A 23,593-nucleotide genomic window follows, 5' to 3' on the forward strand; every position below is an offset into this window, starting at 1 on the left:
GTATTTCTTTCTAATAATGTCATTATTAGCTCCTCTCTTCCTTTCTTCATTTCCAGTGGTAGTTTTCAAGGCAATCTGAATAATGGGCCAAAAATGTTCCCTGCTCTTGGCAAAATCAACTGATGACATAAGAACAGGCTAGCACTCTGTGAAATAATGTAGGAGTGAGATTTTTTAGCTCTTTAAAGACTGGAAATGAGAGACAGAAATGGTTTTCAATTGCTTCTATAAAATGTTTGAAGTACTCTGAAATGTTTTTGTCATTTAAAATGAAGAAACTTGAGAATTAAGTTTTTGAGGCAGGTTTTCATTTTAGTGTTATTGGTTTATTTCTGCAGTTATTTGATTTATTTAGTTTATTGGTTTACTAAATTTGGTTTTAGGTTGTTCACTTTGATCCAGTACATCCTCTGAGTGAACCTGTTTTTTTCTTCTCTCTTTTTTTTCTTCAAGTTTCCAGAGTTGTTGGCGAAATCTTTTTTAAAGACCTTACTAAACCACCTCCTATCATCTTCTCTGTCTCCAGGACAACAGTCGTCGGGTGGAGAACATGCTGAGGCTGTGGATCATCGAGGCCAAGGACCTGCCGGCCAAAAAGAAATACTTCTGTGAGCTTTGCCTGGATGACTCACTCTACGCTCGCACCACCTGCAAGCTCAAGACTGACAATGTGTTTTGGGGTGAGCACTTTGAGTTCAATAACCTGCCTGCCATCAAGAGCATCACAGTGCACCTCTACAAAGACACAGACAAGAAGAAAAAGAAAGATAAAAACAATTACATTGGACTCGTCAGTATCCCCGTCGCAGCTGTTACCGGACGACAGTTTGTGGAGAAGTGGTATCCAGTCAGCACGCCCAACCCCCCCAAGGGCAAGACATCTGGGCCTATGATTAGGATCAAGGCACGGTATCAGAGTATGAACATCCTTCCTATGGAGATGTACAAGGAGTTTGCAGAGTACACCACCAATAACTACATGCTGCTGTGCTCGGTGCTTGAGCCTGGGATTAGCGTCAAGAACAAGGAGGAGATGGCGTGCGCACTGGTCCACATTCTACAGAGCACCGGCAAGGCCAAGGTTAGTACCAGTAACATTATTTATTTCCATTTTCTGACTTTTCCTCCCCTTTTAGTGACATTTATCATCTCCATGGAGAAATAATGGATAACAAAACCAGAAAACCAGACCATTATCTTGCCATGAGGCACTGACGAGACATTATAAAGGCATACAGAGGTTAACTATTCCTCTGCCCCCTGCTCATCCATGAACTATTGACCTGCACCGCTAATATAGAGCAGACAAAGACCAGACAGACAGGTGATTTCCTCCTGCTGCACCAGCCTGTATTACATTTTTAACTCAAGCTAATCCTTTACATGTATCCCCTGCAGTGCTTCACAGCATACCAATTCAGGACAGAAGCACAATATATCCACCACTGCCTGTAGCACTATAAGCACCGGAGAGATTAGTCTACCACAGTAGGAGCCAAGTCTCCCATGACAGCAGGCTGTTTGGACTCAAATAATCTACCATCCATCCAAAATAGCTGCTTTTTTACTTTACTGTGATACCACAGCATTTGTCATCTCAGTGCAGCACAACAGACGTTTGTGTTTTGACCCTGTGTATATACACATCAGAGTATGAGATATGAGAGGGAAAACTGTCTAACTGCTGAAAAGTGGATATAAATAAGTTGAGAGCTGAACTGATTGTTAATTTCGATTAATCAACCAAACAAACAGTTAAATGTCAGTTAAGGCTGTTTTTAAGCAAAATGTTTCAGGCACTCAAATGTAAAGATTTTCTGCTTTTCTCTATTTAATATCACTGTAAACTGAATAACTTTGGGCGTGTGGTTTTTTAGTCTTACAAAACAAGACATTCAAAGATGTCAAATTGTGTTCTGGGTAAATATACTTGTCATTTTCTGCTATATTCTTATACTTAATAGGCCTGGTGATTAAGAGATGAATTGAGAAAATGATCTGAAGTTTTAATCAGTAATGAATATAATCATTAGTTGCAACCCTAAAGAAGTTTATTAATGCTGATGGATTATATTCCAAAGCACTTCTAATGAACAAAATTTTTTTTCTCAGGAGATAGGCATCTTGTCCTTGTAATGTCTGAAATAACAGTCTGCCTTTAGCAGAATGTTGCTTCAGGCTGCTTTCATCCCCCCGGCATCAACGTCTTCGTCTTTTTTTTTCTGCCTCGTTTCCTGCGACAGCTCGTGCCTCCTTTTAGTTTTCTTGACAGTATCTCATCAGCGGAACTTTGAAACTTTCTTTGACTTTGTCACAGCTCAGCGAAATGATGAACGATTAGTGCTTAAGAAGTGATGTCTACCCACACTGTACCGCCAGTCTGCCGGTTTAGGCGAGGCACTGATAGCTGCTGATTGATGGGGGGAGAGGGCCCCTACTGGTCCCCCGAGAGACAGTCACATCCTTAATTACTTTCAATTAATCCCCACCTCCTGAGCAAAGCACTAAAACTTTTACTTCCCTCTCACCTCCCAATGTTCCTTCCCAGTAGGATTCCTGCTAGCTTGGGATACGCTGCTTGTAAAACATCACTGACACTGGAGATGTTGTCTAAAGACTGCTAATCATGAGAGATCCTCAAATGATGTCCTCACTACATCTGTGTTCAAGAAAAAAAAATTCAACACGAAAAATTCCTTTTAGTACTGTCGGGATGTAAACACAGAGAAAAGCTGCAGTTGCATACAGAAGGATAGGCAAGCAACAGCCTTTGGACTGACGTAAACAGGAAGAATTAATGAAAGCTGCTGTCGAAATGTCGAGTGTCAGCGCTGTTAACTACTGCAGCTTCCTTTTCTGAAGAGACTTTCATCATTCAAAGCACTGTGAAGTGGTCTGACATATTTAGGCAGCGCACACACATTTGAGTACATGTTTTTCCTTTAGCCTCGATGGATAAAGCAGTCATGTCATGCCAAACACAGCATGCAGCCCCACCAAGAAAACCACTTATCCTAAAATATTCCCCAGGCCTAATTAGGATATCCTCTTCTGCTACATAGATGGTTTATATACACATATCTTGGCCAATTCTGCATGGTTTGTTCATTCCCAGTCTAATGACGAAGTTCTTTTTTCATGCTTTGCCAACTTGGGCGCGGTTTTCCTGAACATTGGTGAGTTATATTTAGCAATCAACTTGAGCAAAGATAAACTCTGGAAAATCCTATAAGCCTTGTTTTATTGTTTCCCTGCAAATGTTTGATAGAGACTTTGGTTATTTACTCCCCTCCTCGGTATTGTCGTGTAGTCTTTCAACTATCCCATCTCAAGTTAAATCCAGTCAGTGTCTAATTCTGTCACTGTGGATCTCTATTGCTCAGACGGAGAGACAGAGACTATACATTGTGGTTGCATTAGAAAGTCACAAAAGAGCACAGTGCACTCTCTCTTGTGGTGAAGATTCTTTTTTGGAAATGCAGCAGTAACTCTTTGTGGCTCTGAAGTTCTGCCGAAGTGCATCGTGTTTAATCAGCTGTGTACAGGTGGGAAACGGCTTCTAATTGCACCTGGCAATTGTTAGAGATGCAGATTGCGGGTTGTGATGGCCATTAGTATGCAACACTCCTAGACTTCTGTTTCTTCCTGTGTCATTTTATCACCCATCACCGAATAATTACGCCCCGAATATTCTGCTCCGTTGCACACCCACTCCTTCTCCCTTGTTCTCTCCCCACTTTCCGTCTTTGTCTTCTCTCATCTCTCTTTCACGCTTCATTGCATCTTGAGGCCAAGGCTCTCTGGAGAGATGTCGTTACTGATGCTGTATTGATGTCTGGATGCATTGGTGAGCACGACGGCCACGCCCTGCATCACTGCACAGATGCTAACTTTATACATACACACCTACATATAATCACAAGATATTAGCAGGTGATCTCAGGTCATTTATTCAATTGGGTAACATGGGCAAGTAGTCAAGCAGTTGTATTAACATGTATGTGGTCGTAAAAGAGTGCAGGATAAAGTGAGAGGGGCAAATTATGATTGTGCGTTGAAATAAAAACTGATTTTATTTGATTTTGAAACCATAAGTCCAATTTAAATCAGATTGAGAGATCCAATCATAATATTTCTGCTGATTTCCTGTGCCGTGATGTCACGACACCAGACCGTCTCCGCCCCTGTGAGACACACTGTTATGTCTGTACACCCAAACAGCACTATTAGATGCTCCACAGTAACAATAACAAGTCTTCTGCTGTGTTGGAATTGCCTGAAGAAGTTCACCTTTCTTTCATCTGATAATATCCACTCCTGGCATGATTCCTCTGCGTTATTGATCTAGTCTTCTCGACGCCTCGGCCCTCAGGAAGATTATGTTCTAATTTTGTTGCTGCTCCTCTCAGCCGCGCCGACCGTTGGAAGTGACGATAAGGAGGATTTATCCTTATGATAACTGGCCAGAGGAGGGTGGTGTTCTGGTTATTATGCCATTGCGTTTTTATGTTACTGCTCCTCAAGGTAAACTAATAGCCCTGCTTAAGAGGGCGAAATATGTGAGTCTCTCCTCTCTACATCCTCTATGGTAAATTGTTGTCAGCCTGCAGCACAGCTCCAGTTATGATAAGCAAAAGCATCTTATTAATGGATTCAGCACTGTCATCAGCGGGCAGTGATGCTCATCACCACAGCTGTGGTGCACACACAGTTTGTTGTACGTATATAATATGGAGTGACAGATGATTTACTAACATGACATGAAGGGCTCTGGTAGTTCTGTATGCCTCTGGGCTTTTTTTGGCCGGACCGCAGCAGCGGGGCGAGCCTCAGAAACGCAAATGTCCCAGACTGACTGACTGAGTGATTAAGCTAAACCACTGGGTAAGTGCTGGAGTTTCCCTGTTGGGTGTTGCTCTTTTAAAATGAACTGGTGCAAACAGTTTCTTTTACATCATTGGGGGTGCGTTTACAGGCCGTGTTGCCAACGTAGCATCTTTGTTGTTAGATTTACCGACTTCTCAGACCCTTTTAGTGACCTTTTTTTTCCTACCAAAAAGCACAGAGCGACAAATCTAAGAACATTTTGGAGAAACCTTTGCTACTTTCTGTAGGAGAAAGTCACCAGTATGAATGAATCACTTGTCCCCTGAGAGGGCCAGTGATAGATCAAAGTGTTTTTATGTAATGGCTTCTCCAATATATGCTGCCGTTGCTTTCTTTTTTTCTTTTTTTTTTAAATTACCACATATAGCACTACTGTGTCTGGGTCACCAGACTCTTTAATAGCTGTAATCTTATCATTTACCACATAAGAAGTGAACGCTCTTATGATGAACTAAGATGGATGCTGGAGGAGACGGATGAGGAGTATGTGGGTGTGGCTGTGGGTGTGTTTGAGGCAGAGACAGAGGGCATGTAGATGTTAGCTTGTCATGAGGCCATAGATCCACCGTATAGGCTCATAGCAGAGCAGGAAATGAAAACAAAGCACATCAATGCACTTGCTGCCCTCATATTCTCTGTACAATTTGCACTACAAAGGCAGTGCATCATATCCTCAGACTGTTTAATAATCCCGGTGTGATTTTTAGTGGACAGCATGGAGAGATGGAGAGGTGAGAACAGCCAAACAGAGAAAGTTGAAGGCAAAATAAAAATATAAAGAAGGAAAAGAGGGAGAGAGAAATCTGTTCCACCTTGCAGAAACGCAGTGTCTGGATGTGGAGCCAAACAGCAGCAGGCTGCAGAGGGAAACATTCTGCTCTACAGTGCTGCTCAACACATTGATCCAGAAACCCCTTGATGTCTCTGTTGGTGCTAAGATTACATACACTCTGTCGCTCCCCATCGCTCCTCTCTGTGTGTCTTGAGCTTAATTTATATTTGATTTAGTCTTATATGCAAGATATACGTGTGCGTACAAATGAACTGCTCAAAACATAAATATAGAATATGAAATTAATACATTTGTCACAAGTAAAATACAATTTGCACAGAAGAGCCATTAAGTATTACTTGCTCAATTCAAAACAATGACTTTCCTCTGTTGCTGGCTACCCTCAGTTACATTCATTCTGACTAGCTTGCCCAGATGGGTCACTTTTAATTGTCCATGTTTTCCTTTGCCTGGAGGAGTCAGCACAGCCTTTGGGATCTACCTCCTTTTGAAGCACCTACAATGTTCAGACACTGAGAGTTGATCATTACGAAACTTTAAAACAAGAAGTTGTCTCCTGCTGTCTCTTTTTCATAGAAGCTTACAAAATCTACCACTCTTGGCAGCCACACTAGCTGTGTGGCTCAAAGGATGGTAATTTCAGTCTTGTTTGTTCAGTCCACAAGTGGATGAATCTTAATGACTTGTCACCCGCCTGACTTTCCCTCTAGGCTAAGTTGACGTTTTAGTTTTAAAGTGAAATCCCTCAACTACTGGATGCATTGCGGTTAGAATTTTGCACAGATATTCGTGTGCCCCTAAGGACATGGTAAACAGTTATAAATATCACCATGTTAATATTGTCAATGTGTGTATATTAGCATCTCAGCTGTGCTTAAATACAGCTGCAAAGTACCACTAGTGTGACTTTAAACTCATTTTTAAGCATAGATATGAAACATTAATAGTAATTTAGGTGATATTATGTCATCTGTACCATATGCCACTGTTTCACAATGTTGACAACAGCGTGGAAATCCCTTTAAAAAATATTAAACTGCAATAGAAATGTGGAAGTATCTTAACCAACTGGAAGGTTTTTTCAAGCAAGATTTAAGACTCAACAGGAAACTTAATGCAATGTTAAAGTGGTCAAAAATACCCTTTTAATAATTGAGTATGTATTACAGGACCTCATAGACTGATGGCATTGCCACTTAATAAATTCAAGAGAGACAGCCACACAGAAATACACACAGACAAACACTGAGAATATGCACAGCAAGTCAGCAAACATGATGCTTGGAAGCTGATGACACTTGCTGTAAGACCCCCTCCAGTCAAACCTATCTTCATAATGATCATGTGCACTAGCAGCTAAATCAGGAGAGCCGTAGCCTTTCCTGTTTTTGTGTTGAATGACAAGCCTCTGTGCCCACGGAAGGAACCGCTTCCATTTCCATTCGGCCTCCAGTCCTCTCCGTCAACCCAATGTGACCCTCACAGGAAGAGCTGCAGGCTATAACGCTGTAATACTAGCCACCAGTCTCTAGGGAGGGAGTCAAGGGGAGGCAGAAAGAGATGGAAAGATGAGGAGAGCGAGGGATGGAGTGGATGGAGTGGTTCCTGTTTTCTCCCTCTGAATGTTTCTTCAGTCTTTGCCCTAGGCTGGAAAACCGGACTCATCGATCTGTCGAATTGTTAATATTAAACAGGTTTCTATTTTCCCCCTATATTCTGTTCTTTTTTTCTTTCCATTCTGTGACAATTCTCCAATTATTGAGCCCAAACATTGTGATTTTAAATGATCTAAAAATGTGTATTTGTTGCTATGTGGTATATATACACACATAACTGAATATCAACACTCAAAGCATCAACAGGTAATTTCCATTCTATTTGTTTTCTAATGAATCCCATTAGCTCCACAGTCCATGACTTCTCCAATAAGGTTTTTTTCATCCACACACAATATAAAAATAGTCTATGAACAAAGTGCTGAAATGAAAATCTTTATTCACGCTCTGCTGGAAATGGTTGGAAAATGATAACACACACACAAAAAACATTTTCTTATATTAAAATACTGGGTCAGCAGCAGGACACCCTGAGAGAACAGTGAGCATTGGTATGAATACATTTCAATATTTGTTTTACATCACACAAGATCGGCATCATTTAGGCAGTGTATCATTTAACGCTACATAAATTGCATTGATTTCCATGCACGTTATACAATGGAGAACAATGAAGCAGGGTTAAATTGATCTCAGCAGTGATATTTGAACTCACTTGAGCCATCAGCATACTCCCAGGCACAGACAGTTTTGAAGAGGCTGAATTGAGAAGAGAATACTCTGCTGTTTTTTCTTGGTCCAGTGTTATCCTTTTAAGGCATTTTAACGCTCTCACTCTTGTATTTGTCTTCTTTATATTACCATAGAAACACATACTCACAACAAAAAAAAAAAAACATCTGAGTGGGTACAAAGCATGAACGTGACCTTTTTCCATCTATTTTCCTCTGTTTTCTTTCTCAGATTTGACATCCTAGCTTTACAAGCTACCGCAGTTGGAAAGCATGTCATTTCAAACATCAGTGTGTCTTGTTCTTTGTCTGTGTGTCAGTGTGTGAGACACTTGCAGTGAGAGCCCTGATTATAATCTTGCAGATTATGTTGTTTCTTCAGACTTCAGTGGGGCTCTGTGTTTCTGTTTTTCAGCTAAACTAAACTTGTGGCTCCACACTGTGCAGTGGAATAATACCGGACAGAGATGTGAGCACTGTGCACACACGCAGGGCTAATGCCTAGTGGTGATTAGATTGTTGTGTGTACAACAGTGCAATGGACAAGACTTTATGAGTTTTTACTGGCATCTACAGGGAACTTCATCTTTTTCAACAGGAGTCCGCTCCCCTACTATTTATTAGATCTGATCAGCCATGCTGCACCATCTACCCTCCACCCCGACCCTATCTTCATGTCATCCTCCTCTCTCTGTGCGCTGTGTGTTGGGGGTGTTGAATTTTTTTGAGGCATGGTTTGGCTGATGAGATGTGGCAGCGAAACAGAGAGTGTTCTACTTCTCCTTATTAACACTGTGGCGGGGTGGGGGTGTGGGGGAGGTGGGGTGTAGGGTGGGGGCAGAATCGAGGGAGTCTGAGAATAGGCTGGGATAGGAGGGATGACGGGAGATTAACTCTTGACTCTTTTTAAGGCATAATTGCTCAGATGTTTACGATACTGGTGGTTCTCCATGATTTAGCCTATTACAACAAATCACACATATACTTAGCAATACTGCCTGACCATTTTCAAGAGGACGCTATATGTTTTTACACTGACTCCCTATCTTTCAGGCAGTAATTTGTTTTGACATATTTCAGTATAATATAAATACCACTTGAAGAGACTTGAAAGTAATTCTTTACAGGGAACATATTTTTGACTTCAGTTTTGAGTTATGGAATGTCAAGGCAGTGAGCCAGCTACCAAACTTTTTAGCCACATAAGCAACATGGCTGCATGTCATGGTCCCCAGGGGATGAATTTCTATGATTCTGGTGATTCTAGTGTCACCATTTAGCCTGTTTGATTTGGTTTATTGATAACAATATGTTGTGTTTAGAAAATGTTGCATTTAAAAATACAACAATGTTGCATTTATGAAATGCATATTGAAATTTGTCAGGGATAGAACAATTAAATCCTAGACTCAATTTGCGTTACTGTCCCTGGTCTTAAGTAGCAAGGAATAATAATGTTAGCATTTAGCTCAAAGCACCACTGTGCCTGCATGTAGCCTCACAGAGGCATTAGAATGGTGACAGACTCCTGGTCTCATTATCAAAAGAAACCAATTCACATCTTCCTCAATTGAATTTCTTACCACAAAGCCAATTAGGGATGTTGAATTTTCAAAATGGTCTTACTTGCAACTGCATTAACATGCTGTAGAAACACTTAAAAAATATTAATGATTAAGGAAATGGACAGGTTGCAGTAGCACACTGAAATGAGAACCAAGGAGCCTGTTGCCACCTGGAAGGTAACAAATCAATCTTAAGAACATATGGTATGTGCTGAAAAATAGTCAACATAATGTTTGCAGTTTGTACTTTGGGCAGAGATGAAATATGCAAATCTACCATTATGTTCCCACTAATTTACTTATATGCATGTGTTATAATTAAGTTCCAAGCTTTCTTGCATAAATACTCAACCTGAAATTCACCTCTGCACACAGGCACAGACACACACAGACTGAAATCTTTGCCTATAAATTGGCACTTCTATTCCTGTGTGGCTGCTCACCGCAAGACATTATTGTTGGGGGTGGTTGGATCGAATTTTTGTTTAGGCTACTAGCAGAAATTATTCTGTTATTATTCTGTCTCTCTTTTGATGTCTCTCTCTCTCTGTGTGTTTCCTTCTTCCTCTCTGTCTCTCTCCTCCTCCATTTCATCTGACCGTCCTCTCTAATCAGGCCTGGATTTGCCTCGCCTCAGTGGCCACATAAGGAGAGCAGAGCAGAGAGAATGGAGGAGAGGAGGGAGAGAGAGCCACAGAGGGGGGAGAGGTTAGAGGAAAGATCATAATTGGGATGACATTTTCTTCCAATAAAAAAAAACTGCACAAGACCCCTGGTTTAATAATGGGATGGGTGTCCATACAACACAAAAGGTCAGGTTTTTTCAGGCGTCTGTGTGTTGTGTGCTGCTCTCTGCTACATGTCTTGCATGAACTCCTCACTGTCCAGTGAGTTCTTTGCAAAATAGCTTTAAAATGACAAATATACTGTTAAGAAGATTCCTTTACAATTGATGTCATAAAAACAAACCACTAACCTAAACTGCCATGCTACTGGCCTGAGTAAGAAGTCTGGACTAAAGAGTAACCTCAATAACATATAATGTATGGGGCCACTCCAGGACATTAGCATTGTTGTTTTGAAGCCATTCCTGTGTAGCTTTGGATCTATGCTTGGGCAAGTCTTACAAAAGGTTTTCCTCTAGTATATTCCCCTCCATATTCCTGCATTAATTTTACCCTCTGTCCTCAGAAGTCTTCTTGGATCTGATGCAGAGAAGCATCTCCTATAGCATAATTCTGCCACAACTGTAAGTCACACTGAGGATTTGTGTCTTTATGATAATGTGCAGTCTAACAAAGAGCTGACGGCCAAAAAATGCCCATCTACGTTTTGGTCTGATCAGACCATAGAAACTTCTTCCAGCTGACTTCACAGTATCCCACCTGCCTTCCTGCAAACTGTAACTGAGAAGTTACGTGAGGTTTTTCTGTCATGGCCACTCTCCCATAAAGTTGTGATTGGTGAAGCACCCAGCCAACTGCTGTTGTATACAAAGTCTGTGCAATCTGAGCCTCTGAAGCTTGTAAGCCATTCAGAGAGGTCTGTGGCTTTCATTTACATTTTCGTTGAGTTGTTCACAGTGTTCATTTGTCTTGGACATATTGCCTCAACACTGACTCACCAAAAGTTTGACCATCCAGATACATGTGTATTTATATTACAGTCAAGTGACATCTGTGTGTCTGTCTGTGTATGTATATATACTGTATGTATGTATGTGTGTGTGTATATAGGTGTGTGTGTATATATATATATATATATAAATGCATGAACCAAAAAGGCTCCTTTGGATGCACATCAGTGGATGATCGGCTCCCTGTGGCGTATCTTTGATTAGGCGGATAACAGGCCTCTGCAGCAGCTATAGAAACCGTCTGAGAGGCTCTGTTGCTTGCTTTTTGCCTCCTCCTCTGTTCTTTAAAGACCACCACTCTGTCTTTTTTTTCCTTTCCTTGTCTATTTCTCTCCATACATCTGTCACTCGCCTCTCTTCTCCCTCGCTGCTACGCTGGTTCCCCTAGTTTAACAAGCTGCCAGGGGACTTACATCAGAGTACACCCACAAATTTGTTGAAGGGATCTAAACAAGGGATGATTCATCCCCAGATGGCTCCATTTCCATCTTTCCCTTTCAGACTTTGAATTTTGGAAGCTTTAATGCCTGTCTCCACCTGTTATTTTTCTTTACCTGATGAATAATATATAGTTCTTATAGATACCACTTTTAAACTGTTATTTTTGCCAAGACAAATAAATAAGATAATCCAATCAAAAATAACTCACACTGCCAATTAAAAAGAAAAAACAAATTGGCCAGGTGATGATAACTTTGGTAGAAACTCAGGTTGTGAAAGTTCCTGGCTGTTATACATCCACATTTTGTCATTTGCCTTCATTATTTGCTGCTAGGAAACACAGACTAGCATATTTCTGTTTTCATTCACTCGTCGTATTGCAAAACAGGTCTCAAAATCACTCTTTGAGCATTTGAACAAAAGTAAAGAACATTTTTGCTGCCATTATATGAAAATAGGAGTCCTGTCACCGTTGTTTGTCTGTTCAGTTGTAAACATGATGTTATTTCTTTTCATCTCTTGGTTTCAGCTCTGAGATTTGTCAGAGTCAAAGGATGATATGAATAGAGCTATTTTGTTTCCCATCATTTTATTATAATGATTATGCTTTGTGCATGGTCATTGGTTATAAAAATGAAACACCCCTGTTTCCCATTTCACACACAGCACAGGGACAACTGATAAAGTTGAGCAGTGATATTTTGAATCCTGGCCACCTGTCTCATGACTTATACAAAAACAAATATAGTCACTGAAATAGTTGTAAGGCAGTGAAAAGAAAAGGAAGATTTTCTCAGAAATTTTGCTGTTAAAGCTGCTGTAATGTATATTTTTATATTAACAATTGGTCAAATTACTTTGCGTAATATAACACTGGACACAATCTGTGACAAACCCACAGAGATCTATCACAAAACTGCAGTTCTTCTCAGCTCTGCTAAATATTTTCATCACTTTCATCAGTGTCATCTTCAGATACAGGCAGCTGTTCTCAGGTAAAAAATAAAAAAAACATAAAAATAAAAAAAACTATTGTTTGATGCCTGCCCAGCAACAAACAGCTGACAGAGACTATTAGGAACCAGCTGCTTAATATAATGAAGCAGTTACCTGCTAAAGAGCCAGATAATTTTCTTAGGAGTTAGTGGGATTCAAACCAGAGCTGGAAGGAGAGCAAATATTGGAATAATCGACTCCAGTGAGTGATAATGTTACTTCTTGTCTTCTGGATGTGAAAATAAATTTGCCACATGAATTTAAATGGACAAACACAAGGTGATAATCTGTCAGCGTTGTTTACGTCTTGCATTTGTCAGTGCAGGTTTAAACGTGTTTTCATTCGCATTGGGCTCATTGGCATTCAGACTTGTATTACTTTGTGTTTACCATATGATTCTTCTATAAGGAATGTCCTGTGTGTTTTTGTTGGGTGGGAATACATTAGGCACATGTGGATTCTTTTAATCTACACTGTTATTTAGCTGTGATTTAGAGTCAGTTCATTTTCAAAATAAAGCAATTCCACAAACAGACTTGTAAGAAGCTCAGGTGAGTCTTTACAGACTAGCTGCAGGCAAGAATTGGTAACTGAAGACAGTCTGACAAATGGGTGAATAGTGGCTGAGGAGTGTATACTGTCGTAGCCTAGTGATAAGGGAGAAGGTGTGCAGGCAGGAATCTGACGCTGTGACTGGTTTAGGCGAGAAGCACCCAGAGAGCCACTGGTGGACATGTGGGCAACATCATTGAAACTGTAATTCCAAGCAGCAGAGTAAGAAAAAGTCCAACTTGTTTTTCTGAGTCTGAAATATCGGGAATTCCTGGCACTGACGTTAGTGAAAAGAGACACAGTCAACAAACTGTTGGCAGAATGACTGCAAATACACCACCACTGGCAGTTACATCAAAATGAAATCCAATGTTAACACTAATACAATTGAGTCAGCTAATTTTAGATTAACTGTACAGTGTTTGTAACTGGTTACACTTGGAACTGCAAAGCTAACTCCTTATATGTGGATAATGACATGGGGCTGTAGGACTTGAAGTTGACCCTGTGCTTGTCTTCGTTTTTATTTTTTTCTGCAGGACTTCCTCACAGACTTGATGATGTCAGAGGTGGACCGCTGCGGAGAGAACGAGCACCTCATCTTCAGAGAGAACACGTTGGCCACAAAGGCCATAGAGGAATACCTCAAACTGGTGGGACAGAAGTACCTGCAGGACGCCCTCGGTGAGTCGAGCAGTGATCTGGAATAGGGTCTGTCGTCTGAAGAGTCCCATTTGGAACTGAATCTGTTTTATGCCCATACTTTAAGTTGCTTGTGTCGTGTGTTTCAGTTATTTTGTGTTTGTCCATTTGAGTATCTGTGTTGTCACTATGGGTGTGTGTGTGTCTGTCAGATCTTCTGCAGGCTGCAGGGGAAGAAAACAACAGCAGCATTTGTCTATTTGTCCACCTTTGCTCCGCACATATCTTTTTATTGCTCTCTCTTGTCTTCACATTCACCTCTGAGCTTATTCATTCACTTACTCCAGAAAAATGTTCAGTTGCCTGCAGCATCAGTAAATTAAATGTAACAGGTAGTAGTCCTCTCCTTCCAAGAATCATTTTGACAGCGAGACAACTGCAGCAATTCTTCTGTCATCTCCATTTTTGCTTTGGAGGCTCATTGTGGACAACATAGCTCATACTGCGATACACTGATGAACAAACTGCTACATCTGCAATTGAACTACATGGATTAACTAAAGCTAGAGTAATTAAAACACTGTCTAGTGGGTGAATGCCAGCTTTCAGGAGGAGCGGTTTTAATAAGACAAGTGGAATAAAATATGGTTAAAATACATTAATGTCAGTGAGTGTATTTGGCCATCTGCAGTCCTAACAATAAGCACTCTGTATGCACTGTATGCCGTTCTCCCTGACTGATTCAGAAATGTACACAGTGGTAGTTTAATCTCCAAGCAGCACACATCCTTCCTGGCACTCACCACCTGTATGCTGCTCATATTAGTGCTGTTTATGTCATTCTGTGCATGTGTGTGCGTGTGTGTCTCTCTCTCTTTCTGGTCTTTCTTTGCGGCTAGAAATGCTGCCTGTTTCCTGGCGTGTCCTTCTCAGGGTTGATGCAGAGAAATATTGAGGGCTGGTGAATTATACATCATTCTTTTTGGTGGAGTTTCTGTTGTGTGACATCTGGCTAAACTAAAGAAATCATTGAAACTGCGACTGGGGCAGAGCAAGGACAGCCAAGTTTCTCTTTAGACCACTAGGGACAGAAGACACTCCTGTTCCCCATTTTAATGATCTTGATTAAAGTTGAATAATAATCTCGGACTCTTGCCAAACTACAGTGTGTTGACTCGCTGAGATCGTAGCAGGAGGTAACAGAAAGAACATAGTTATTTTTGCCACCATTTTTATGAGAGTAACTTTGATTGGCTTACAAGAATCTTCCAGTTCTTTTGGTCTTTGTGTTTGTTGTCAAAGGTCAAACTTGCAAATATTCTGTCTTGAAAAACAACTTCCTTTTTTTAGTATATAGCTTGGCCTGACTACTGTCTCAATGACAATATCAAACTCTGCTCCCTGCGGTTTTGACGTCACATTTTTCCTCTGTCCCAGCTCGGCTCAGCAGGGCTTTGCAACCACTTCAGATCACAAACACAGACAAAAAAAGAACTATCACAGTTCCTTTTTCCGTGCTGGTTATATCTCATAAATACACTGCGAAATGGATCTGTAAAAACCCACATGTTCCTTAATTTCTTACTTCTTGTTCTGTTTTTTTTTTCTCTTCAGGTGAGTTCATCAAGGCTCTGTATGAGTCAGATGAGAACTGTGAGGTGGATCCGTCCAAGTGTTCTTCAGGTGACCTGCCAGAACACCAGAGTAACCTGAAGATGTGCTGTGAGCTGGCCTTCTGCAAAATCATCAACTCATACTGGTGAATAGAGGAACACAGCCTTGAACCTTTCTTTCATTTTCTGTATAGTTATGCACAATACAGCTGGGTTCATAAACAGTTACTGCACTCTACAAGGCCAGAGGTGTCAATTGGCATAGTTTAGCTCTTAACAGTATCCAGACTTCACCATTATTAATGTTCATTCTGCTTTATCTCATGTGATACAGCGCAAAAAAGAAGGAAGGATTTATAGCATCAAAATGTTAAAGTTAAAGAATCTCTTTGTGTCATTTTTCTCCTCAATGCCACACACTGTCTCTTATTCTCCACAGTGTCTTTCCAAGAGAGCTGAAAGAGGTCTTTGCATCATGGCGGCAGGAATGCAGCAACCGGGGCCGACCAGACATCAGTGAGCGTTTGATCAGCGCGTCTTTGTTCCTGCGGTTTCTCTGTCCGGCCATCATGTCCCCGTCGCTTTTCAATCTGATGCAGGAGTATCCAGACGACCGCACAGCACGTACGCTCACGCTCATCGCTAAAGTCACCCAAAACCTGGCCAACTTCACCAAGTGAGTTTTTGCTTTTTTAGCTGGATTTTTGAATCCAGGGACCACGCACACATTCCTAACTTTTCGGTAAAGAATTGTGGAATTTATAAAGTTACATTTCTGCAATACTATTATTATTATTATTATTGTCTCTGCTTCCTTTTACCCTGTGCGATCAGATTTGGTAACAAGGAAGAGTACATGTCCTTCATGAACCAGTTCCTGGAGCACGAATGGACCAATATGCAGCGCTTCTTGCTTGAAATCTCAAATCCAGAGACAATCTCCAACACGGCAGGCTTCGAGGGGTATATCGATCTCGGCAGGGAACTTTCCACACTGCACTCCCTCCTCTCTGAGGTGGTATCTCAGATGGATCAGGTACTGAAGATGATATGCTGCATTACCTGGATTATATTGATGCACCAAATGGCTTCAGATCTTTTCTTACACAAAGTGTTTCTCATAGACACTGACATTGTATCTGTGCATAGCAGATTTTGACCGACTATGCTGAAAATTGTAATGCATTAGTTTCTAAAATATATAGAGGATATACTGTAGATACATAGATTCTGTAGATTTCATGTAGGACAGGATCCAACTAGTAAGAAAAGGTCCAAAGATCTTCTCTGCTTGATCGGGTTGAACTGAATAAGCAGGAAGTGAATCATGCTTAGACTACATTAGGATGTTTATCGTACATGAAATCAATAATTTATTACTGCATTACATAAACAGTGCACAAGAGGAGAACACTGTGAAGCCTGAGAGGCTGGGTGAGGCATATTAATGGATTTACAAGGACATTTACATTAGCTTCGGTAGCAGATGGGAGGCTGGTAATAATTAGATAAGGGGCAGGTTCTTTCTTTTTTTTCTTGATAGAGCATCTAGTTTTCTGAAACCTTATCTTTCAATAATTCAGAAATCACAGTGAGTCTGGTTGATACTCCAGTCCATCAGACTAGCCAGCCTGTTTCATTATTTAGTGTGTTTTCTGAATGAGAGAGTTGATTGCATGGCATAGGGAAAATAACTTGGTCTAAAAAATATGCAAATATGAAATGCAATCACATAACACTTGAATAAAATCCAATTAATGACAACTGAAGTGGTCCAGAGTAATATTTAATTTGGCTTAAACTTAATTGTGTCTGTCTTCACAGAGTGCAGCCTCTAAGCTGGGTCCTCTGCCTAGGATTCTGCGGGAGGTGAACACAGCTCTGTCCAACCCGTCAAGTGTCCAGATGACACCGGGACAGTCCTCAGAGCATATGGGCTCACCTCCCGCTGAGGCAGGCTGCAGTATCTCCACCGGCCTGCAGAAGATGGTCATAGACAATGACCTTTCAGGGTAAGAAATATTCAAGATCTCAGCCAGAACACTCTTAACAGAGTTTATTCATTTATTCCAAAGATACTGTTTTGCATGTTGTTTTTGAGTCATAAATATAAAATTGGAAGAAAAATTTGGTGCACTGTGTGCGATACAGGGGGTCTCAGACTCCCTAATTAACATCTAGGACCCCATGAAAACTTCAGATTCAGATTTTCAGAGGTCTCAAAGACTAAACTTATTATTTTCTATTTATATTGGTGCTGCAACTGCTGACAGGGATATTGGTAACGGCTATTATAGTTGTGCCAAGTATGAATAAAAGTAATTAATACTTTTAAACTCTGCAGCTCCTCTCCTCCAAAAAAAAAGCCTAATTTAAGTTTTTAAAGTCCACATAAATAAAGTTTTTACATGTGGAAAATAGCAGTCCTTATTCAGCCAATGGAAAAAATACTAAAGTCCTTAAAATCTCCTTTTATTGCTAAAAAACAAATATAAATTACGATGGGTGGATTTTATATCCAGCCATTATTTGTCACATTATATAAATCTGGAGACAGGTGGTGGAAATCTTGGGACAGCTTAGTAGTTTGTAGAACATCCGTTACCATTAAATCCCAGTGCCTGTTAAAAACATGGAGGGCACTTTTATACCTGTGTTTATTTACAGTATTTTAGTCATTTCCCCGACAGTGCCTTTGTGCTTCCAGTTTTTGTCTTTACTGCTTACACCAGCAGCCAGCGCAGGTTATACTACTGGCCGGGTTTGAAATTTAATTTAAGAGAAAATTGATTTCGAAATAGGTTAATCACAGAACAGGTTGGTTCCAGGAAACAGATTTCAACACAAAAAAAGGGACTGGAGCTCCTACGTGTGAGGCCAACACTGACACCATACACCCATTGTTCTTCACCACCATTTCTGCTGAGTGTTAATGTTTGTCAGCTGAGGCCATGACTCAGTTAGTCAGAGAGTCACCTCTGCTTGTTTACATCAGCCAGATGAAACCTCATTTACTGTCCTGTGGATGAGTACACACTCAGACAGCACCTTATCTCACTTATCTCCTGTCCACTTACTCCCTGACACAACAGTAGCAAGGTGACACTTAGAAAGATTCTCATGACGGCACAGGGGCCGCAAGGAGAAAAAAAGATATGAATAATAGACAGAGAAAGCAACACCAGTGAACACAACACCACCTCCAGTATGCAGGCAGGTACTGTAGATGAGAACATACTGCTCGTAACAGGAAGATGAGACAACAGCAGAGAGGAAGAGAGTCAGACAGCTGGCATCATTAGGCTCATCAGGGGCCCAGGATCAATACAGCTAATTAGGTCATGTCCCTATATGACCTGATGTCAGAGCCTACCCTCTTTACTTTATCATAATAACTGTTCACTCACATATTGACCTGTGTGTGTGTGGTGTGTGTGTGGTGTGTGTAGTGTATCGTCCTCATCAGAAAGCTGTAAGACCAAAACAACACTCGAATGAGCTCACCACGCTCACTTAATTGCTTCTCATCCACTAATCTGTGACGTGAAAAGTAGGAGAAAGAAAAGGAGACAGCACCAAGATTGAGAAAGGGAAGAAATTGAGCAGAATAAAGAGAAGAAAGAAGTTTAAGGAGGGAAGGGTAATGGAACAGATGGAGAAGGACACAGAAAGAGGGAGGAGATGAGCATGATGTGAATGATAGAGATTATTGGAAGATAAATCACGTCTGTCAAGGTAATCGTCTTGTGGCAATAAAGCTTCCGTCTGCTGGCCTGAAGGGAAGGAAGGAAGGAAGGGAAGGTGAGGGGACGAGGGACAAAGCAAATGAGGCTGCACATCTTCAAAAATGGATTTATTTCACTCATATTGTTTGGTAGTTTTAGATCACCAAATTCTATTGGTTGCTATTAGACTTTAAATAAGATAATGTAAGTTTTGACAGAGAAAATGCTAAGTTAAATTCATATACAGTACAACAGTTTGAAAAGGTTTTTCTGCTACAGCTTTGCTTGGTCAGTTTGCTGACTTAATGACTCCACTGCTGCTTTTACTGTTACAGTAGAGTCCTCTGCTCAGTGGTTTCATATAATTTGCGATCAGTCCGTGATTAGCTTAGCGTTAAACATGGATACCAGATTTACTTCATTTTTTGTTCTCTTTTCAGATTGGTTGACTTCACCAGGTTACCCTCCCCCACCCCAGAAAACAAGGACCTATTCTTTGTGACAAGGAGCTCAGGGATCCAGCCTTCCCCAGCCCGCAGCTCAAGCTACTCCGAGACCAATGAGCCTGACCTGGGCATGGCCAATGGCAGCAAGAGTCTGTCCATGGTGGACCTCCAGGACCCACGCAGTCTGGACGGTGGCCCAGGTCCCAGTACCTCAGATGTTTTGGGTGAAGGCCCCGCCTCTGGTGGTGGCTGGTCAGCCAGAGCCCCACAAGGCAACATCCTTGGTGGTCCCACCCTGAGGAGACCAGGCCAGACCCCCACCACCCCAGGCACAGAAGGCACCCCAGGTCGACCCGCCCAACTACTAGCCCCCCTCTCTTTCCAGAATCCAGTCTACCAGATGGCAGCCTGCCTGCCCGTGTCCCCGCGCGGAATGACCGACTCTGGCTCAGAGTGCCACAGTTCTGTCAGTTCCCATAGCAACAATGAGGACGGACCAGCGGGAGGCAAACACACCTTCTTGAACCACGGTGGTGGTGGTGGTGGAGGAGGCGGAGGTGGGGGGAGCAGCGGGGACGAGTACACCAGGCGCTCTGGGGAGTTCAACCGCCGACAGCTGTCTCTCACAGAAACACAGCACCAGCCCACCGTCCCCAGACAGAACAGTGCCGGCCCACAGAGGAGGATAGATCAACCTCCACCTCAGAGTATTACTCGGGGCCGCACACCCCCAAATCTGCTCAACAGCGGACCATACCCCCGGCCCTCCTCTGGCAGCATGATGACATCATCCCCCGACTGGCCCGGCAGCGGGGCTCGGTTACGACAGCAGTCTTCTTCCTCCAAAGGTGACAGTCCTGAGACCAAGCAGAGGGCTCAGCACAAACAGGTACAGGTCTCACACTGATCATCGATTCTAGTGCTAACATCTTTAACTTACGTTTATTGAGGCTGGTGTTCTTAAGTGTTTTATTCAAGACAACCTACTCAGTCTATGTAATCACCTGATATTACAGTGATAGAAAAAGTTGCTATAACAAAATGCCCATTTGTCTCATAGCATGTTAAGCAAGGCTGTGTGGGTGGACTCAGCACAGACACTCTGCACATTGTGCCCTAATGAACTACAGTCATTGTGCGTGTAATAACAGTAATTTGCATACAGGCAGCTCATCACTTCACCACTGTTTTACTGGTCAAGTTTAATGGGCTGAGAATGAGGGTGGTGGAGGCACAATTAGCATCTTATTAACAAACAATATGCGTGCTAACGTGCTCACGAGGCAACAGAAAACAGACCTCATAGATACAAACAGATACAGTATATTACTGGGTCAGTGTATTTGTACAGTATGTTTGTCAGTGTGTGGCCACAGTGGGACCTTTCCATTGAAAATTGGCATTATACTCAATGCCTTTGCTGGTAAGTCTGTGTTCATTATTGACTCTAGGTTGTAATTAAAAACGCTGGTCAGTGGTTGCCCTTGGTGACTGCCTGAAGGGGAGGGCATCTGCATATTAACCATTATGCCTTGCTTTCCTCCCTATGGAGTAGTAAACAGAAGAGCACCACACCCTAATTTAATTTGTATGTGAAGGGAAGTCAGGAAGTCCAGAATTTTAGAGCCACCATGTTCGGATATTTTATATCATCTTTTAAGTGATTATTTTTCAGCCACTCTGGCAGCAGGGTTGTAGGGATGGACAGTCCACCACTTTGGTCCAGCTTGAAAATATCTCAGCAACTATTGGTCAGATTGCCAAACATTTATGGTGCCCAGAGGGTGAATTTTATCCTAATCCTAATCTTTTGTGATCCAGTGATTTTGTAATTTTGAGTGTTAGATGGACTATTATGGATTGCCATTAAATTATGAATAAACATTCAGTTTCCCCTTAGGGTGAACTATAATAACTCTGGTGCTTGTAGCACTATCATGAGAACTGTAATTTGTCCAATTCTTTAGTTTCTGACTAAATAGCGTGGTTGTTAGTGGCTGTCAGCTCTTCGTCTTGTTGGCTGAAAAATGAGATGACCTCAGTGAACTGTCAGATCTGAAAGGTGTCATTTTTGACCAGTGGGGACACAAAAGTCAGGAATTCCACATAGTGGCTTTAAGTTGAGTTTCCTTCCCAGTGTAGTTTAATGAGTTATGGGTGACACAGACTAAAGATAAAATCATTTATTTTCTAAAGGAATGCAAATTTATATCTTAATTCAATCTGTCTGGAATGAAATTAACTTTTTCTAACAGGCTGTCAATTAATAGACATTAGGCGGTAACAAGAGTAAAGTTTCACTCATATTGCCTGTGTAGGCTGACACAAAGTTTCATTTTTCTTCCTCTTTCATTCTGTTTTGTCCGTTCAGAGGTTTAACTTTCAGATATTTAAGCCTTTTCAGACGCCTTCAATGCACATTAGTGCGTCATAAAACATCTACAGCTATAAAAACATCCTACGTCCCCACTCATGTTACTGTAACAGACCACGGCCACCCTCTCTACTCATCGGCCCATGGCAGGGAAAAACACACACACCTCAGCTGGTAGTCTCTGCCTCCAGGCTGATTTCGGTTCACTCATTTAATCTCACAGTATTTACCTTCCTTACTACTGGTATGGCACCGTGGGTGTACACACACACTCTCTCACATGTGTAAATCAGCGCTTCAGAGTGTGTGCTGCAGCGTATGTGTGAGCGTGAAGACAGGAGTGTGTATCCATTCCACCTGCTGCTTTCAATTCAGATGAGTTGGTGCATTTCAAGCTTATTTCTGTTGTTTCTGTGCTATTGTTGCAACCTGCCCTCCTTCCCCTCCCCATCACTTGCACTCAGCTCATGTATGTGCGTGTGTGTGTGTTGTGTTGTTGTTGTTGGTTTTCACTAGGCCCCCTCCCCAGTGAACCCCAGTGCGCTGGACCGCACAGCAGCCTGGCTATTGAATATGAATGTGCAGTATTTAGACCATGAGGGGATGGAGCCAGAGTCACTGAGAAACAGAGAGGATCTGACTCAGGTGGAGAAGGTAACCTGCCTCCTCATCCAACTTCTGACCTTTATCAACCCCCTCCTTTCACAAACCACCTCAACCTTCAGCCCTGATACTTCAACTAAACTCTCCTTCCTTTCTTTACCTCTCATTAGTTCCCTCACATACCTCTTTTCTTAAGACACACTTAATTATCTGCTGTATGTATTCCCACATCGCCCTTGCCTTTATGCCCGAGCACCCTTAGACATACCCATACTGTCACTTAAAGCTATAATTATGCGCATTTATAACATAAAATTGAAGTAAATAGGATATATAGTGCTCAGCATGTGACCCCTATAATACCTTAATCTCCCATTTTCTTTAAATTGGCTTTTCAGTAATGTTCAGGCTGTTTATCAGTGATGTTGTTTTTCACAGCCAGCAGCCAACTGTGGCTATCAGCTGCTGGAAAGTCACAGCAACAGCAATAATGGCAGAAAGCTGTTATAACAGGCAACGTAATTGTGAGACTAAGTACAGCAGGCAAAACCAATTTGATTAATCTTGATTAATCTCTCTTGATTAATCGTGAAAAACGACGGTCACAGTTTCCCTGAGCCCAATACAGATGTCTTGTTTTATTTGACCAACTGTCCATAAATAATCAGGTTAGTATTATACATGACAAAGAATTTTCACCTTTGAAAACCTGAAATATTTCGTTTTTTTCTCTCAAAAATGACCAAAACAGTTAAAAGATCTTGAAAATAATTGCATCAGAATTTTTTGTTGACCGACTTAGCATTGCATTTAGACTTGGCTAGCAGAACACTACCTGTCTTAAGACAAATTTTCTATATTGTACATTAAGCAAACTGAAAGAAGCTGATGTAAAAGAAGTCAAAAACGTATCTCATACAGAAATGAAGAATAACTTAAAAATGTGCAGTGAGGCTTGGAATTTTACAGCATTGGATCTTGTAATCTTAACCCTTTTCATTAAAAAAAAAAATGTCTGCCTTTACGTCAGAA

General features: G+C 41.4%; 1 protein-coding gene across 9 annotated transcripts in view; it reads left to right on the plus strand.

Annotated features, from left to right (window-relative positions):
• Positions 1-23,593, plus strand: part of dab2ipb (DAB2 interacting protein b) — a 124,931-nt gene that overhangs the window by 91,737 nt on the left and 9,601 nt on the right. For 8 of the 9 annotated variants that reach the window (XM_051072963.1, XM_051072964.1, XM_051072967.1 and 5 more), the window contains 8 exons: positions 527-1,081; positions 13,698-13,842; positions 15,415-15,559; positions 15,853-16,089; positions 16,248-16,449; positions 17,238-17,425; positions 19,579-20,473; positions 22,475-22,612. In XM_051072963.1, the coding sequence (XP_050928920.1) occupies positions 527-1,081; positions 13,698-13,842; positions 15,415-15,559; positions 15,853-16,089; positions 16,248-16,449; positions 17,238-17,425; positions 19,579-20,473; positions 22,475-22,612 (2,505 nt within the window). The remainder of the gene's footprint in view (positions 1-526; positions 1,082-13,697; positions 13,843-15,414; positions 15,560-15,852; positions 16,090-16,247; positions 16,450-17,237; positions 17,426-19,578; positions 20,474-22,474; positions 22,613-23,593) is intronic. The other variant, XM_051072965.1, reaches the window with a different exon arrangement.

Source organism: Lates calcarifer, linkage group LG9 (genome assembly GCF_001640805.2).
Source record: "Lates calcarifer isolate ASB-BC8 linkage group LG9, TLL_Latcal_v3, whole genome shotgun sequence".
NCBI lineage: Eukaryota > Metazoa > Chordata > Actinopteri > Centropomidae > Lates > Lates calcarifer.